Source organism: Eptatretus burgeri, chromosome 4, assembly GCF_056783735.1.
Source record: "Eptatretus burgeri isolate ZD-2024b chromosome 4, Ebu_testis_v1, whole genome shotgun sequence".
NCBI lineage: Eukaryota > Metazoa > Chordata > Myxini > Myxiniformes > Myxinidae > Eptatretus > Eptatretus burgeri.
Window position 1 is genome coordinate 136,805,541 of NC_140964.1, and position 19,610 is coordinate 136,825,150.

Consider the following 19,610-nt stretch of genomic DNA (forward strand, 5'->3'; position numbering starts at 1 on the left):
ACTCCCGCCCCTCTTGTCTCATGCCTCCTTGGTGTGAGTTGTGTGTTAGCTCTCATACGAGCCTCGACCAAGGTATACAAAAAAAAAAAAAAATTGATTACTCACACCTGTTCCACATGGTCACTCAAACGACTCCAAAGCCTTCAGAGCTCGGAAGCTCGTCTTGTGTTTTCGGAAAATCATACCCATGATTCCACTGCTCTGACATGAGTGCGACACTGGTTACCCATCTCTCAAACAGTATGTGACTAAATCTTACCACGTGTATAAAACATACAATAACCCGTCACCGGAGTACGTCGAGAGTAGTCTGAATCATCACATCCCGAGCACACTCGACCTCCGTTCCAATTCACAATCTTTTCGTCTTACTTACCTCCAAAGACCATTCTGTGACCGCTGCGAAGGAGTAGAACCGTGTACCCTCGACCATCAGATTGGCAAATTCAACTCAACAGTTTAAATAAATAAATAAATAAACTCGCTTCCTAAACGAGTATTGTGCTCGTTTTTGTCCATGGTTGTTTTACACTGTATAATTATTACGAGATTATTTTTAGTGATAAGTTTATATGTTTTAATGTTCTTAATCGTCATTATTGATAATATAGGTGTTGTGCATTCGTTCTCCCAAAAAGAGCATTTTTAAATGAAGATATTATTATTATTATTATTATTATTATTATTATTATGAGTGGAAAAGTCCATCAAAATGACCGACGCACAAAACTCTAGTCATAACGAGAAAATGAGGATTGGTGGGGGGGGGAGAGGAGGAGCAGGTGTTTGGGGGTACAAAGACATGAATATTCATTAAATATCAGACGAAGGGGAGAAAGCAAATTACAAATGAGATAGACCAGAGTTCCCTTTACCTTCAGGTTAGGCGTCTGAGTCTGGTCCACGATGAAGCGCATGAGGATGTTGAACTGCTGGTTATACGGGAAGGAGATCCTGCAGGGAGGGAGACAACTGAGATTAAGCATGTTCGCTGGATACAAGAAGAAGTAGTTTTCAGTGAAATAAAGATAATATAGTAACGATTACACATCAAACTATGTACTTTTCAAATGATGCAATCCGCCCCAGAATGATCATTGCGCAGAAATCCCCGACACCAGGGTTCATCGGAGCAGCCGAACGTATATCGTGCATGCTCGATAAGGATCGTGACCTGGAATGGCTCAAAAAAACTTCAAAAAGAAGCCAAATTTACTTGGAAACGTTAGCTGTGAGAAAGAGGTGTGGCTCCGCACAACAACAGAGTTGGAGAATTTTCTGACTCACTCAAAAAGCTGATAGCTTACACCTCCCCATACTGCAAACTCCCGAGGACGTGCACTGGTGCAAGGCTTGAAGGTTCGTAGACAGGTGCGATCGACACAAACTTTCAACCAACGCTGCCAGGAAGTGGACTTCGAACCTTGCGGGATTAGCTCGTGAGCGTGGCAGGCTTGATGATGTACAGTATTTAATGGACGTCTGCTTTTGGAAAGACGATGCCATTATTCCCAACAATGAGGCAGACTTTTTTCTTTTTGGGGTCCCATGAGCCTGACAGGCCGCGGTCCCCCATTGTTTCTCGTTTCTTCTTATTGTTATTCTTGGTCCCTTTTTCGGCTTTTTTTTCTTTTTTTGCTCGATTAGTCCAACATTTTTTTTCCCCTCAGCAACCGATTGACCGAATGACAAAATTTTGAGGGTCGGAGTGACCCCCCCCCCCCATGGATAATATTCAAATGATAATTATGACATCATAGGTCATGTGGTATCTTGATTTTGGATCTTTTGGATCGGCAGCCATCTTGGATGAAGTGAAAAAAAATTAATAAACTGTATGGCTGAACAAGCTGCTCAGAAAAATTGGAAACTTAGCACATCGCATTCAACTGCCAATGGGGAATAAGGACCTTGCAACGAAGATGTCAGAGGTGAAGTGGTAGAGCAGCCAAAATTGATTTACTTGATACCCTTGTCCTAAAAATCTGAAACTTCACACACATAATCTATGACCAAATAAAAATGACATTATTAAATTTGTGACGTCATCCATCACGTGGGTTGGCAGCCATATTGTTTGTTTGTTTTTTTAAAGGGGAAAAAATCTTCTCCAGAACCGCTTTACAGATCGAAGTGAAACTGCATACAAATGATCGACTATCCATGTTGAATAAAGTTTGATCACTTATGCAAAGCTAAATATATTTCAAACTAAATAAAGTTTGATAACTACTAGTGCCGTACGTGCAAAAAAAAAAAAATCACAACTTTCAAACCGCGAGCCAGAAACAACAACCACACAGGCCGTTCCTTCGCTCTCGTAAACAACGACTGGATTGGGGCATTGTGTTTATCGATAAATTATTAGAATACAGTAAGTCATCACTATCCGGAAGTCCGTACGTTGTAACCCGTAATGGGGAACGCGCTCTAACTTGGGTATAACTTGGGAACCACTTGTCCGATTAATTTCAAACCTTGAAAAGGCAAACAAACAGAGATTGCTGGAATTATAGATAGAAGATAGATACTGTGGGTGCAAAACGCCAAGCAACGTGTCCTGTCATTGGTTGGTAAATAAATGGCCGTAACTTGGGAACCGCTTGTCCGATTAATATCAAACCTTGAGAAGGCACATACTCAGGTCCCCAGCAATATATCTGGCAAGTTTCAATTCGGTCGGACCAGTGGTTGTCGAGAAACAGCAGTCACAGACACACACACATACACACACACACACACACATACACACACACACACACATACACACACACACACAGGCAAAGAGATTGCTGGAATTATAGATCGATGATGTCAGAGGTGGTTTGGCAGCAATCTTGGATTTACCATAAAACCTTCAAAAATCTTCTCCTCCATCACGGCTGGAGAGATGGAGAGAAAACTTCACAGACATGTTCCTCATGACTTGGGGATACGAGAGTGATGAAGAATAATTGATAGGTCATGTGGTTCGGTGGCCAGATTGGATTGAAGAAAAATATTAATGTCTTCTCTGGAACCGCTTATCCGATTGAAGCGAAGTTTACCAAATATCATCTCACACCATTGCTGCAGACAGTGTGAAAATGATGATGTCATAGGTCACGTGGTGTGACAGCCATATTGGATGGAAAAACGAACTATATCCTATCAAGACGAAAGTTCACATACGTGATTCTCGACCCAATCACGGGCAGCGTGCAACTTTCCAATGCCGTTTGGTCACGCGGTTTGGCAGCCAAGTTCGTTTGAAAACCGCAAATTAAAAAACCGTCTTCTCTGAAACCGCTGAGCGCATCGAGATGAATCGCATCACATTACATGGAGCAAGGGTAGTGGATCATAACTGCAAAGTTTCGAATCGATCGCTGCAGCAGTTTCTGAAATATAATATTTACCTTAAAACCAATGTGGTTGCCAAACCACGTGACTGATGACGTCATTATTAAATAAAATATATACACAGCAAGGGTAGTGGATCATAACTGGACAGTCCAGTATTGATAGGTTATTCGGTTTCAGAGAAATAATTATTTTATCATGCTCAATAAATCATATCTTATGTACTGCAGAGAGCTGTTTGTGGCTGTGGGTGGGTGGATCATGAGCGTCGCCCATTCCGCAGGCCACGCCTTCCCTCCTCTCCACAAATGTCACAAGCACCACCTTTTCGCTGGGCCACGCCTTTCCCTCCAGCCGCCCAGAAATCGTGGCCATATTTTTCTCTTCACAGAGCTCAGTATGTTTCGAAGCCTCTTGTACATTTGAAGCTTCTATCAGACAATAAAGGTACCATTTTGAGGAAACAATGGTACAATTTGATTCCACCTCAAATGAGGTAATGCATGGGAAGGGGTGGGGTGGGAGGAGGCAGGGGAAAGGGGTGGGGAGGGAGGAGGCAAGGGTGGGTGGGAGGGGGAAGGGAAGGGAAGGGGTGGAGGGGGAAGGGAAGGGGTGGGGTTGAAGAGTGCAGGGGAAGTTGTGGGGTGGGAGGGGAAGGGAAGGGATGGGGTTGAAGAGTGCAGGGGAAGGGGTGGGGTGGCAGTCCAGAGGGACTGTGATGGGAGGGGTAAAGGGTGGAGTGGGTGTCCAGAGAGACTGGGATGAGAGTAGGAATGGGTGGGAAGAGGCAGGGTAAGGGGTGGGGTTGAAGAGTGCAGGGGAAGTTGTGGGGTTGAAGAGTGCAGGGGAAGGGGTGAGGTGGCAGTCCAGAGGGACTGTGATGGGAGGGGTAAAGGGTGGGGTGGGTGTCCAGAGAGACTAGGATGAGAGTAGGAGGGGGTGGGAAGAGGCAGGGTAAGGGGTGGGGTTGAAGAGTGCAGGGGAAGTTGTGGGGTTGAAGAGTGCAGGGGAAGGGGTGAGGTGGCAGTCCAGAGGGACTGTGATGGGAGGGGTAAGGGGTGGGGTGGGTGCCCAGAGGAACTGCGGTGGGAGGAGGAAGGGGTGGGGTGGGAGTCTGGAGGGACTGGGATGAGAGGAGGAAAAGGTAGGAAGAGGCAGGGTAAAGGGTGGGGTTGGAGAGTGCAGGGGAAGGGTGGAGTAAGAGTCTGGAGGGACTATTGTGGGAGAGGGAAGGGGTGGGGTGGGTGTTCAGAGGGGCTTGAGTGGGGTGCGAGTCTGGAGGGACTGGGGTGGGAGGAGGATGGGGTGGGGTTGGAGGAGGAGCGGTTGGGATGGAAGTCCGGAAGGACTGTGGTGGGAGGGGGAAGCGGTGGGTTGGGTGTCCAGAGGGACTCAGGTGGGAGGAGGAAGGGGTGGGGTGGGAATCCAGAGGGACTGCGGTGGGAGGAGGAAGGGGTGGGGTGGGAATCCGGAGGGACTGGGATGAGAGGAGGAAGGGGTGGGAAGAGGCAGGATAAGGGGTGGGGTTGGAGGGTGCAGGGGAAGGTGGGGTGGAAGTCTGGAAGGACTGTGGTGGAAGGGGTAAGGGGTGGGTTGGGTGTCCAGAGGGACTCGGGTGGGAGGAGGAAGGGGTGGGGCAGGTGGAGGAGGAGGCAGGTGCTGATAAATATATGATGGGTCACATGGTTTGGTGGCCACATTGGATGGAATGAAAAAAAAAGTTTTCTCTGGATAAAGAGGACGTTGTGGGTCAGGTGTGTGATCAAAGCGGGGTTGTATCAAAGTGGGGCGTCATGGTACCCGGCCATAACTGCTCGCAGTCATAAAGCATAGTGCCTTGAGTTTATTTTATTTTTGCATGCATAATCAGGCTCGTGCAAGAGCTAATACTAGTACATTGAACAGTTGAGGACACAATAAAGAAAAGGAACAGTTCAGAGAGGGGGGAACACCAACAGTGGCATTGAAGGCCAATACAGAGGCAGACTTGGACAAACAATGGGTGTGGGGAGGAATGGGGTACAGGAGAGGATGCATGGGGTGGACAACATGGATAGAGAAGGAAACTCTCAGGAGGAAAACTGGAAATTTGGAAGGAGGGGGGAATTGGGGTATGGTGTGAGGGGGTTAACGAGGGTAGAAAAGATCATCGTTTTGGATTGGGGACAATCTGAGATGGTGGTGAACAGCTGTCTTGGTCTTGAAGACCTGGAGGAAAGAGTGAGATTGAAGAGAATGTGGAAGTTGATTCTACAGGTTGGGGGGGGGGGGGGAGGGGAGAGAAGAGGAACAAATGAGTGGAGGTGAGCAGTGATCTGGATTTAGGTAAGGGTGTTGATGGTGGACCATGTGTGTCCTGCAGAAAACTGGGGGGTGGGCGGGGCTACAAAGCATGGAAAGAGCAGTGGGTGCAAGACCAGAAAGGAGGTGACAGAAGACAGAGATCGCTGACCTGTCTGTGATGATGAAGTGATTGACCTACATACTCAGCTTCATCATGGGAGATTCCAATAATCTACAAGGCCTTGGATTCCACGGTATCAAGCTGAGCAAGATGCGAGTCAGGGGAGCCATAGAGGAGAGCAGTACTCCATCAAGCAGCGGATGGAGAGGTGTTCAGGTGTGCCAAGGAAGGACTTTGTAGGATTGAAGATGCTCAGTTGGCAGTTGGCTTTGGAGGCCAATTTTGAAATGATGTTTGCCCAAGAAAGATCATGGCTGAGAGTGAGACCCAGCAGTTTGTTAAGACTGAACCTCCTTAAGAGGATTGTTAGAAAGTGGATTGGAAGGTTTGCCAGACAGTCCTTTTGGAGGGAGAGGGAGAGAGAGTGAGAGTGTGAGATTTGTCAGGATTGAAAGACATATTCCAAGTGTTTCACCATCTTGTGATTCTATCGAGATCTCCAGAGAGGGAAGAGGCTGCAGCCTGCCTGTCTGAATGATGAGGGATGTCACGGCAGAGGCTCGAGTCATCAACAGAGATAAAAAGCATGAAACATCGATCGGGAAGTTTGTCATCACCAAGTCCAGAAGGGAGGATTCTCCAGTTACAAAAATCCAGGTGGGAAAGTTCACAGATGGAGTCAATCCAATGGAGTCACAGATGTCCTTTTCTGAAGTACCATGGTTGGTGAGATACACTACCAGTCAAAAGCTTTAGAACACCCCCATTGTTCAGTTTCTACTGAAATTTAAGCAGTTCAAGTCCAATGAATAACCTGAAATGGTACAAAGCTAAGCAGTAAACTGCCAGAGGTTAAAAAAAAGAAGTTGAGGTTACCAAAAACTGAAAAATAATGTAAATTTCAGAGTTGTTAAAAAGGCCCTTTTCAGGGAACAAGTGATGGGTTAGCAACTGCAGCTGTTCTGCAGCAATGGAAGTAAATTAATCCTTGAAAGTTAATGCAAACAATTCCTTCAGATGTCCTAACTTTTGTTAATTAGTTACAAACCCTCTGTCTGTATAAAAGCAGTGTTGGAACAGACTGTGTTATTACACCCTCTGAAGCATTATTTGGATAATATTGCACTGCAGGAAGTAGTATATTGCAATCATAATGCCGAGAAAAAGACAATTAACAAAGGAAGACAGACAGACCATTATAACCCTTAAAAGTGTTGGTCTTTCCTTTTGAGAAATTGCAAACAAAGCCAAGGCGTCAGTGAGTAAAGTTTCCTACACCATCAAAAGGCACTTGGAAACTGGAGGAAACTCTGACAGGAATAGGTCTGGCAGACCCGAAGCCACAACACAATCAGAAGACAAGTTTCTGAGAGTCAACAGCTTGCGTGATGGACGGCTCACAGGACAGCAGCTTCAAGTACGGCTTAACACTGGTCGAAGTAAGGAAGTCTCGGTTTCAACTGTGAAGAGAAGACCGAGCTGTAGGTTTGACAGGTCGAGTGACAGTAAGAAAGCCATTGCAAAGATGGCAAAATAAGAAAAAGAGGCTTGCCTGGGCCATGAAGCACCGCCAGTGGACTACTGAAAACTGGAAGAAGGTCTTGTGGACCGATGAATCGAAATTTGAAATCTTCGGTTCATCACGCAGGGTTTTTGTACGCCGTCGAGTAGGCCAAAGGATGGTTCCTCAGTGTGTGACACCAACTGTCAAACTTGGAGGAGGAAGTGTGATGATCTGGGGCTCTTTTGCTGGATCCAGAGTCGGTGACTTGCACAGAGTGACTGGCACCCTGAACCAAAAGGGCTACCACAGCATTTTGCAGTGCCATGCAATACCCTCTGGTCTATGCTTAGTTGGTCAGGGGTTCATCCTACAGCAAGATAACGACCCAAAACATGCCTCCAGGCTATGTCAGAACTACCTTAGAAGAAAAGAACAAGACGGTTAGGCTTCAAATCATGGAATGGCCAGCACAGTCTCCAGACTTAAACCCCATCGAGCTGGTTTGGGATGAACTGGACAGAAGGGTGAAAGCAAAGCAACCTACAAGTGCAACACATTTGTGGGAACTTCTGCAACAGTGTTGGGAAGAACTTTCCGAACAATATTTGATTTCCATTGCAGAAAGAATGCCACGAGTACGTTCGGCTGTTATGTCTGCAAAAGGTGGCTCCTTTGATGAGTCAAAAATTTAGATAAAATTTTGTTCAACAAAACGATTCCATGATTTATTTTTGATCTGCAATTGTTTATTTCTTCGATTGTTTAATTTCAGAGTACATTGAGACATTAAACTGTTTAAATTTCAGTAAAAACTGGAAAAATGGGGGTGTTCAAAAACTTTTGACCGGTAGTGTCGGTAATAACACCGAGCCAAAAAAGAGAGAGAGAGAGAGAGAGAGAGAGAGAGAGAGAGAGAGAGAGAGAGAGAGAGAGACAGAGAGAGAGAGAGAGAGAGAGAGAGAGAGAGAGAGAGAGAGAGAGAGAGAGAGAGAGAGAGAGAGAGAGAGAGAGAGAAGGGTCGATGGAGTCATCACCACGAGGAGGATGGCACAACACAGACAGATAAATCAAGTGGAAGAGTAAATAGTGTTGAACTCTTCAAAAATGAATAACTTGATGAATAAATTGCAATTAAAAAGTTGCTTTTCAAACAACAGTTTAAGTTGGCACAATCGTTTTTCCCTGCAGAAAGCATGTTTGACGATCAAATTCGGTGCAAACCTCGTGACGTCGAGTGCCCGCTGCACCTTGACGTGCACAGAGCCCAGCAGTTCCGCACCGGTCTTTTTCAGCAGTTGGGTGAGCAGCACGTATAACCAGTCCTGCAACTCTGACTTGTACACGGACACAAAGTCCAAAAGCGTGTCCAAGAACATACTGAAAACCTGATGGGCACACGCATTCAACGTATACACTGCATGGCACGAATGGTAGAAATAACCTCTCTTCATCTCTTTTGGGTGACCAAAGAGAAATGGATGGGAGCAGGTGAGGTGGGCTTTCATACAAAGCGGTAAGCAGATCGTTTCCTGGTCTTTAATGGACAAAATATATTAACAGTTGATTTGTTTCAAAGCCACTATGGTTCAAGCCATTTAAAACAAACGAGTCCTCAACATTTGATACTAATTAAAGAAATATTTTAAACATCTCTTGCAAAGAGAGATTCTCATTTTTAAAATCCCACCTAAAGTTGGTTTTTATGTTCTCAGGGACTTAAAAAAAAATGAACAGGTAACACGTCTCCTCTCCCCCTCCCCAACCCCCCCATCAGGATGGATGGGGGGGTGGGTGGAGTGGGGACAGGCAGGGCAGGAGGAGAAGGGTGGGTTCAAGAAATAAATATACACAGATGTTGGAATTAAAGAAAAAAATAAAAATTCCGTGAAAACAAAACCGTTTGATTTTAAAAGGGCAAAACCGAAATTTAATTAAATTGCAACTCATTCAATCGATTCTTCAACATTTAAAGACATCAAAACACACTTTCCTTTTCTCAAACTTCACGTATAACACTTTGGATGGATTCAAAGTTGGAAACAGCGGCATCCAATCACGTCCTCCGTGGGATTTCTCCAGTACTTTAACCGTGCACATGAACTGGCCTGAAACGAACCTCGACGCCGTGAAGAAAACTGTCGAACTGCACCCGCAAATTGACAAGGAAGATCGTTTGATGATGTATCATTCATCGAGACTGCCTTGTGCGATCTCAACGTGAAAAGACCATCGGTCTTTGTTTCAAAGTCATGCAACAAGGGATCGCGCGTAAAGGAGATGTTCGGTGATTGGCACGACTTGGTTCAATCTTGGTGAGGATCCGGATCCGAGAATTTTTAAACTGATCCTTCACCGTTGAGAGATGAGGCCAAAAACGATATATAGCAGGATATTTTAAAAAGTTGTGGACGAGTTATGACAAAACGAGGTGGAAGAGTTGGGTAGGTGACACGAACAAGGCGATTAGATTTTGGTTCAGGACCGGATCCAGATGCAGCCTATCAGTGGATACAAAATGTAAACTGTTCAGCCTGGCGGAGGTACATGCTCTACCAAGTGCCGTTCTAGTTTTATTCCGTTGTGACCTCATCCATTCGGTGTTCCAGCTCCTCCACAAGCCTTGAACATTGTTACGATTGTGGGGGTAGATTGAGGAATTCCATCGTAAAGATAGGATTGTAGAGTATAGCATGGTCCGTGGACGAGTAGGAGACATCTCAATGTAATTTAAGTAGGGAAAACTGTGAGCTGAAGTTTGTTCAAGTCAACACACGGGGGGTGGTGTTGTGCTCACGAGGCAGGGTCGAAGGTCAGTTTCTCCCAGTATGCGATTGCCCCGTGACCTTTTCCTACGTTTTTACATTTACAAGGCTGGCCATAAAGAATGTTTCACAACAACAACAATAACCAGCAGACTAAACCCCGCCTCCCAGGAAACGTAACCGGCAGGCCACGCCCCCGAGGCAGATTGGTCAGGGTGACGTCAGAGAGGAGAAGGTTCTCGAGAGGAGAAGGACAGTTGGAAGAGAACAGTCACCCCCCCCCCCCAGTCTCCTCTCGGCATAACGTGAAAGCTGCCAGATTCTCGTTATCTCGGCAGCGGCCTTATTGTATGATCAGGGAGAAAGGTGGAGTCATTTGGTGTGAAGGATCAGAAACTGAACGGCGGTTTGTGGGCTCCTGTCATTGAAGACCGTCTGCATGAATTACGTGGCCACGGAGAGTGACATGGCGCCATTTTGGTACATTTTCCTGAACGGTGGCTGCGCGGTTCGACGAACACCAGGCTCCAAAAGGACATCTCTGGACACAATCTGAGTGCCGACATAAAGGGGTGGATTTTCTTTTATTTTTATCTTTCTCCTTGTCCGTCTTTGTGACCGAGTGGAGACGTCTCAAATTAGGATTTGGTTTCCCTCACTTTTCATTGCCTCCCGCTTTGAATTATTTTCATTATCACCCATTTGATCTGTGTTTATTCAATCATTATTGTCGAATTTCTTTGCGTTTGTTTTTTCGTTGTGGGTACGAGGATAAACCCGTGTGCTTCCGTTCTGGTAAAGCGCCTTCCCTGCTTCCATCCCGCGCGCGTCGTAACCGCCTCGAAATCCGGCCGTTTGCCTCCGTGTTAAAACCGTTTGGCTATCCGTCCAGGCTGGCGGTAATCGGCCTCAACACGACAATATGCATCCAGAAAGGGCACTTATAGGTTCGTGGGAGGATCGTTACAAACGTTCAACAAAAAATTTCCCACATTTGTGCTTCACAATTTATTCTGGTGAATGGATTGAAACGCTACAGAGCAAACCTCCTGTGCAAAATAAAACGACAGTGTGTACACAAAGTGGGTGACAAACGCACCTTACTATGAGGGTCTGCAAACATGCGGGTGAAGATCTCACATAACCTCTTCAGTTCTACACGGCTGTGTGACAAGGAGGACAAAGGCACACGTCACCAAACCACAGGCTTATCATCATCATCAAGTATACAGTACACCTTGGAATGGTTTCATTAATCCGTGTGACGGAAGCTTGAAATGTGAAAGTCGAAAAGAGCAAAATCGTTGAAAAGGGAAAACGTTTTGATTTTTAGCTTATCTGGGAATTCCAGAAAAGGAATAGTCATCGTGCACCATTTGTCCGTCCGTCACCTATTTTGACTTCTCCGGCCAAACTGCGGGCCGATCTGAAAGAAATTTGGCAGCAACGTTCCATTCCTGACTGGTAACAGGGATTGCAAGGCTTGTTCCGGTCACGTGACGAAGTGGGTAAAAATGGCCGACTTGGTAAATTTCATCCAAAAATCTTCTCCAGACCCACCAGTCAGAATGCTACCAAATTTGGGTAACAACGTGAGGCCTGGGTGGGGATGTCAAATTGTAGAAGTCATATCAATCACATGACCGGAAGTGTGTCAAAATGGCGGACTTGGTAAATTTTGGGGGAAAAAAAAAAAAAAAAATCACAGAAATTCTTTCACAAACCTTCTTCTGAAATACATCAACAGCAAGGTTGAAGGACAAAATAGACAGAGGCGGACAACAAGGGATGGGGATTAGGATGAGGGAGGGGTAAGGGAGAACACAAGGGGGTGAACAAGATGGATACACAAGCAAATTATCGTGAAGGAAAAACTGGAAATTTGGAATGAGGTGGGCTTGGGGGTGGGAGGAGGGGAGGGGGGGGTTATCAAGGGTAGAAAAGATCATGGTTTTGGATTGGGTATGATCTGGGATGGTAGTAAACAGCTGGCTTGAAGACGTGGAGTGAAGAATGAGCTTGAAGAGAATGTGGAAGTTGATTCTACAGGTGGGAAAAAAAGAAGATCGAATGAGTGCAGGAGAGCAGTGATCCTGAATTTTGGTCGCGTGTGCGCCCTGCAGAAACCTGGATGGAGGCAGGATGTCAGACCATATCAAAAGCACGAGATATGTCCAGAGAGACGACCCTGATTCCGTGTTGAGGTCCTCCATCCATTGTTGGGTGAGCAGAAACAGCATGTCCAAGGTAGTTACCTGGTCTGAAACCAAATAGGTGATCTGACATGAGGTCGTTGAAGAAGGATTTTATGTCAACTGCAATGATGGATTCCATGACATTGCTGATTGGAGTAAGCTTGTTCCGTCTGCAGTTAATGGGATCCGTTTTTTGCACCTTGTTTTTGTAATGTGATGATGTCGGCTGACTTTCAAGATGGCAGACGATCTGGGGCAAATTATTGGGTCAAAAATGTTTGTTGAAAGAGAGCAAAACAAGTTCGCTTGTGATATGACATCCTACTTACTCTTCACCAAATATTTTATTTCGACATTGTGTTAAAAAAAATAAAAAATAAAAAAAACTTTATGGATTGCTACACCAGCATGCTGGAATATGGACTCGAAGAGACGTTCAATAATTAATCAGTGACACTTACAATGAGTGTGCTTTAATATAAAAGACCAAGGAAAGACAAAGCGATGAGGCACAATTCTAAAACAAGGAAACTGCTTATCAATGTCGTACCTGAGCATTCGTTGAGACCGCAGTAAGGAGTGCAGGCCGTGTAATCCATCCTTGCGTTCAGACCAGCTCCCGCTTGCACACCGGTTGAGCAGTTCAGCTACATCCTCTGCGTGCCGACAGTATGCCGTCGCAGAGCCATTGCGGGAGCTGAACGAGCGCTCCGAGCAAGCACTCGACGCATCGCTATTGGCATCCTCGTCCGAGTACACAGACACGTAGGCTTCAAGATGCCTGCGCGGCTTCGTCTGGTGGGACAGCAACAGGACGACAATCATTAGAAAAGAAAATCTTACGGTTAAACCAATATGGTTTTAGCTGCTTATACAAGATTTGTTTGCACCATGTATTGATACTGTTATCTGTTGATGAACTACAACAACACATTCAGGAAGCATTTGGCACTACAACATCACGCGGTATTTTGCATCGGTTTTCACACCGCACGTGGACGAAAGTTATCGTGTGCCGTGACAATGACGGACGTCATACGGATGCACTCGATGTCTAAGGAGGTATTGCAATTGTCGTATTCATGTAATATTTTATTACTACTGCTGTTATTACGTATTACTGTTTTTACTGTGATGTGTTATAACTCCTGGGGCTTATGACTCACCCTGAAAGATGGTATAAACAAATCTTGCATGACCAGCTAAAACCGTGTGCTGGGACCTACGACTCACACTGCAGCTTACAAAAGGTGACAGCAATGACAAACGAGGAGGTGTCAAGGCTCACATGGTCATTTTACTCGAGGAAATCCAAAAGTACAGGTGAATTGATGAAATGTCACCCATTCGATACCTTAATCATTCATAAGCTAAATGCCACCCAGATTTTCCTCGAGTGTCTAAGTGGTCCGAAGAAAGAACGAATTTCCCCCATATGGAGGATGATTTATAACTTTGCAACCAATTTCTTTTGGAGAAGTAATCACATTTGATAAGTGATGATGATGAGCACCATCGTGCATGAAAGTCACACCGTGATGGCACGACTGGCAGTCTGCCTTTTCCTCGTCTCACAAAATTGGATAAGAAGTCACTGCAACACCGCACATTGATAGCTTTACTTTGTTTAAACTTGGTAAGTCCGTCTCTGAAAAATGATCCTCCTCCAACCTCTTCCTCACCTCAAAACAGCATCACTGCGGACTCTGCACAAGATGAGGCAGAATTTCTCAACTTGGTGTTTGTCTGGTCTGCAAGGTGCGTCTTTGCTCCGGCACTGTTGCCAGCAGTTTTGGGGGTCAGCTAGCCACTTGTGATGAAAAGTGAACTTAAGTAATCTGCTGATTCCCTGTGGACACACATGCCAACCCGACCTTCCTACGGCACAGACTGAAACTGGCTCCATGAGGACCCAAGTTGACTGGGCTATTGACCAACACCCTCCAGGCCTTTCTGGGTAAAACCAAGGGTGTGTCTTATATCTTCCTTCGACCATCTGGATGAAGGTGGCAGACCCAGCCGACTGTTTGCCCGGGTTTAGGGAGCCACCCAGGTGAAACTTGTGCTGACAGAAATGGACGTATTCAATCGGATCTACGAACTGGAAAAGCCCTCGACTTACGGACTCGTCAAAACATAATACTCCACTGCTACTTGGGACATACAAACAATGCTGACTACAGGAACAGCATCTCTCATATCCAGGGAACTGAAATGTTTAAAAGTAACCATTGCAGGACTCACTAAAGTCTACTGGCCAGGAAGTATAATCTTAGATGCCCACAAATACGCTTACACATACGCAGGCTGTGATGACAATTTACATAACGAGGAAGAGTTGCTATTGCCATGGATCAGAATGCCAAGAAAGCTCCTGTGACATGGTTGCCTATCACAGCGGGTGACTTACAGCCAGGTTCAGCCACCGATATGGCGAACTCACAGTCATCGTAGGGTATTCCCGTCAGCAATGTCACCCAGCCAGAGAAGAAAGAAGAGTTATTTATACACAGAACTGAGCCGTAGCCCTTGGACTCCATCAATGTGTCTGGAGAAAGAAATGTCCATGAAGAACAACTTAGATCTGAGAAATGCAAAGCTGTTTGCAGGGACAAAGAACCCTATCTTGGAAAACAAGGTGAGCCAGCTGAACAGGCTGCAACAACTAGGAACACCAGGCTTACATTCTGTTTTGTAAAAAGGTTCAAGCAAAATTTATTTCCACCCTGCCTCTTACTCATATAATAGTGCAACTGGGCCCCTCTTGACAAACACTGCCTCTTCGCTCCAGAGATGGCAGGAGTACAGTGCCAACCTTCTCTCTTCCATTCCCCTCAACCTACCAAAGGAACCGATTGCCCTTGCCAGAGCATCAATATTCGATGATGATTGATGTACAGATCCCTCAACAAGGGCAAAAGCAGAAAGTACCACCCACAGACTCAAGAACGGGAAGGCTCCAGGAATATGTGGAATCACAGCAGAGCTACTTAAAAACGCAACACCTGAGAACATTTCAGGTTCATCAATTATTCTATGAAATTTGGAATGAGAACACTATCTCAAAAGAGAGGCTCCAGGGCATCACACACTATTTCTGGAATCACGAGGGAGCCAGACTGAGTGTAACAAACATATTGCTGGCATTACTGTCTCTCTGTGTCTCTGTGTCTCTGTGTCTCTGTGTCTCTGTGTCTCTGTGTCTCTGTGTCTCTGTGTCTCTGTGTCTCTGTGTCTCTGTGTCTCTGTGTCTCTGTGTCTCTCTGTCTCTCTGTCTCTCTGTCTCTCTGTCTCTCTGTCTCTCTGTCTCTCTGTCTCTCTGTCTCTCTGTCTCTCTGTCTCTCTGTCTCTCTGTCTCTCTCTCTCTCTCTCTCTCTCTCTCTCTCTCTCTCTCTCTCTCTCTCTCTCTCTCTCTCTCTCTCTCTCTCTCTCTCTCTCTCTCTGTCTCTCTCTGTCTCTCTCTGTCTCTCTCTGTCTCTCTCTGTCTCTCTCTGTCTCTCTCTGTCTCTCTCTGTCTCTCTCTGTCTCTCTCTGTCTCTCTCTGTCTCTCTCTGTCTCTCTCTGTCTCTCTCTGTCTCTCTCTGTCTCTCTCTGTCTCTCTCTGTCTCTCTCTGTCTCTCTCTGTCTCTCTCTGTCTCTCTCTGTCTCTCTCTGTCTCTCTCTGTCTCTCTCTGTCTCTCTCTGTCTCTCTCTGTCTCTCTCTGTGTTTCTCTCTCTCTCTCTCTCTCTCTCTCTCTCTCTCTCTCTCTCTCTCTCTCTCTCTCTCTCTCTCTCTCTCTCTCTCTCTCTCTCTCTCTCTCTCTCTCTTTTCAGTTGTAGCCAAGGTGTTTGCCTGGATATTCCTTCACAGAATCCACGATGGATGATGTAGAAAGCAAAGACAACAGGCCGGTTTCACAAGAAACAGATGAGCAACAGAGCAAATCTTCTAGCGGTATCAGACAGCAGAAAAATGCGTGTACGCTCACCCAACTCTGGACGCATACTCTCGTCGACATCAACGAGGTGTTTGACTCCCTCCTCGACATCAACAAGGCATTTGACTCCCTCCTCGACATCAAGAAGGCATTTGACTCCCTCCTCGACATCAAGAAGGCATTTGACTCCCTCCTCGACATCAACAAGGCGTTTGACTCCCACATCGACATCAACAAGGCGTTTGACTCCCACCTCGACATCAACGAGGCGTTTGACTCCCACATCGACATCAACGAGGCGTGTGACTCCCTCCTCGACATCAACATGGCGTTTGACTCCCTCCTCGACATCAACATGACGTTTGACTCCCTCCTCGACATCAACAAGGCATTTGACTCCCTCCTCGACATCAAGAAGGCATTTGACTCCCTCCTCGACATCAAGAAGGCATTTGACTCCCTCCTCGACATCAAGAAGGCATTTGACTCCCTCCTCGACATCAAGAAGGCATTTGACTCCCTCCTCGACATCAACGAGGCGTTTGACTCGCTTAACAAATGGAACATCGACTTGGAAATGGGCGCAGGTGCTGTGGAATAAACCTTGGAAATGGCAAGATTTTCACCGATTTTAACAATGCTGATGACATAGTTAATTGGTATTCTGTCAGCCTTAAAGGACTTGAGCAGAATGCAGCCACCCTCAGTCTGGAAGTTATCTGATCCAAGATGAAGATCCAGTTAGTCCATGAGCCAGTAGGGTTGGTCGGTACCATATGGGGGAATAATTGTCATAGTGACTTTTGGCAAGGTATACAACCCTGGAGTTCGAAAATATGTGATCGCATTGCATCGGTGATAGCTTTTTTGTGTGTTATCACCTTATTTATATGCCTCCCCTTAAATAAGCGTTTGTGAAAAATGGCCAGTACAAGGTAAGACATCCCACTTCAACTTGCTGGGATCATTTGCTTCTCAACAAAAAGTGCTAAACATGCCTAGGTTGAAAGGTATGTCATTGGTGACACTGTACAACTCTGTGGTTGAAGCCTGCTGCTAACTTTTAAAGACACAGAGCAGTATCGTTCTCTTCCAGCTGAGAGTAAGACACACCATGCCCAAGCTTGCTCAGTGTCTGGATGAGCTCAACGTTTCCAGTGAGTGTTTTAACCGCATTATGAAGCAGGAGATGTTTAGGTGGTTTATGCGGTTTATACTGTCCACAAGTCACAGCGTATCTGAGGTCCTGGCCCAATGACTGGACCAGAGTGCTGATTCTGTGTGCTTGAATCTTTGTGTCAGGATCTCCTGTGAGAAGCCCAACAAGTAACCGCTCTCGTTCATTTGGTATGGCGATGTGAGCACTCGTATTCACATCGGACGGATGGAACAGCCAGGAAGTGGGTGTCATGTCCTGCCTGATGACTGATCGGATATGTGATGAAGTCTGACCTATAATCTTGTTGACATTGGTCGATTTGGCCTTCCAAACTCTGAGCTCCCTGTGAAACATTTGATTTTCCAAGACGACATCCTTGAATGACACACTGTCAGGAACCATCAACAACTTTCCCTTGTCATCTGGAAATATATCCACTGATTCTCAAAGCTCAGATTCCAGTTTTCTGCGAATGTGCTTCCTCGTGGAATCGTGCAGGTGTTCAACTCCACCAGACCGCATGAAGGATTTCAACTTAGTGGTCAAAGAAGTGATTGGTACAATGTAAATGCTCGGCTCGTTTTAACAACTGTTTTGAAAAGCAAATTACATGAGCTACGTGCCTAACCATTTTCAAGAAGATATCGCCTATAATAAGAGAGAACCATTAGTTTTAAATAGAATGTCTTCTTCTGTCTTACGCCGGTTTCAGAAAAGTTTATTTTGCGATGGGGTTACTAAACGGCTGATAACACGCAAAAGGCTACCACCAATGCAATGCCATCACACAGTTTCTGACTGTAGAGATGAATACCCTGCCAAAAATTACGATGAGCATTATTCCCCTCGGACGGTACTGGTGGCCAAAAATTACCTGGTGCGGCTCATGGCCTAAGTCGCTCAGTCATAAAACCCTATCATCTACAATCGCCATCGATGACGCACACCGTAGATACAAGAACAGACTTTGAATATCTCAGCTCCAGAATAACATATTCAGGAGACGATCCGGAATCGCATCGCCATGTTTCTCTCACCCAATCAACATTTCAAGGTATCAACCTTGATTCCACTGCTATTAATCCATCCACAGATGTTCGAGTTGCTGAGATCGAGCCCGTTGAAATATGACCAAGTTGTGGTTTTGTCCGTAACTGGACGTTTGCATTCAGAATTGTATACTGTGTGTCGCGGAGAGTACCTTGGTAAAGTATTCAAAACGGAGACGATCGTACTTTGGCCATGATGTGTATGTTTATCATTAATTAATTTCATTCAATCCACATGGGTATGCAGTTCTTCATTCTTCAATCCCAAACATTCTCCACGCTTACTTCAGTGTGATTGCTTCATCTTCCATCACAGAGGTTTTCCCGCGAGCAGCACACGTCTTTTCAACAATCGAAACACTGAAGCTCACATTTTTACGTGATCCATAAGTAAAGTAATGAGCGAGTAAAGAACAATCAGTAACTTTTTTGGGGTTCAAAGGGCCACTTGCGTGCATTCACCCTTGCATTACACATCGCATCTCTTAGTGGGGCAGATAACAGCAATTTTTGAGAGGAATCGTGCAAATGATGATACAAAGCATCAAATTTGGCACATTTGTTCTCCAGGAGATTCTAATCAAATCTGCCTGATTGGCCATTTGAAAATCCAAATTTTGAAAAAAATTGGATCTTCAAATGGCCAATCGGGCAGATTTGATCAGAAAGCCCTGCAGAACAGAAATGCCAAATTTGATGCTTGTATCATAATTTGCACGATTTATCTACTATCTACTATCTACTATAACTACGCTATCTGTGTAGTTTCCCCATGTGATCACCTCAAAGGTTTCTTTCAAATTAAAATGGCCACCTCTCAGGGCACCTGGGTTAACCTGTCGTGGAACACAAATCCTCCGACGATGGTTCGTCCTCGGGGAGCTTCGTTCAACTGGACTCGGCCCTGCTTCAGCTCTCACCGTCTTTAAAAAAAAAAAATTCTCCACGTCCTTTTCTTTGATTACAAACGTAGAAGAGGCAGCATCGTGGATTTTCCACTCAAACAGGACAAATCAGTGGGAGAAGCGCACGCGCACGCGCACAAACACACATTTTGAGAACACCGACTCTGCTTACGACACGCACAATGATTGACGAATGCTCACTCAAAACTAGGAGTAGCAGACATACGAGCACGCATGCCCTTCGAGAGCTACTTATTACCTTGGGTCTTGGGTCTCCAAGCAACTGGTTGTAATGGATGGCGTGCACAAGGAAGGCAAGATTTGCATACATTAGCAGCTGATATTGAGCATGTATTCATTTTATCAGCAGAAA

The 19,610-nt window shown here is 45.5% G+C and overlaps 1 protein-coding gene across 27 annotated transcripts in view; it reads right to left on the reverse strand.

The window, feature by feature from the left end:
• LOC147029197 (CLIP-associating protein 1-A-like) overlaps window positions 1–19,610 on the reverse strand; it is a 203,338-nt gene that overhangs the window by 23,048 nt on the left and 160,680 nt on the right. For 20 of the 27 annotated variants that reach the window (XM_085880112.1, XM_085880114.1, XM_085880109.1 and 17 more), the window contains 5 exons: window positions 19,497–19,520; window positions 12,758–13,002; window positions 11,112–11,175; window positions 8,472–8,635; window positions 876–954 (listed from right to left, as the gene is read on the reverse strand). In XM_085880112.1, coding sequence (XP_085736238.1) covers window positions 876–954; window positions 8,472–8,635; window positions 11,112–11,175; window positions 12,758–13,002; window positions 19,497–19,520 — 576 coding nt within the window. The remainder of the gene's footprint in view (window positions 1–875; window positions 955–8,471; window positions 8,636–11,111; window positions 11,176–12,757; window positions 13,003–19,496; window positions 19,521–19,610) is intronic. The other 7 variants (XM_085880115.1, XM_085880117.1, XM_085880124.1 and 4 more) reach the window with 1 other exon arrangement.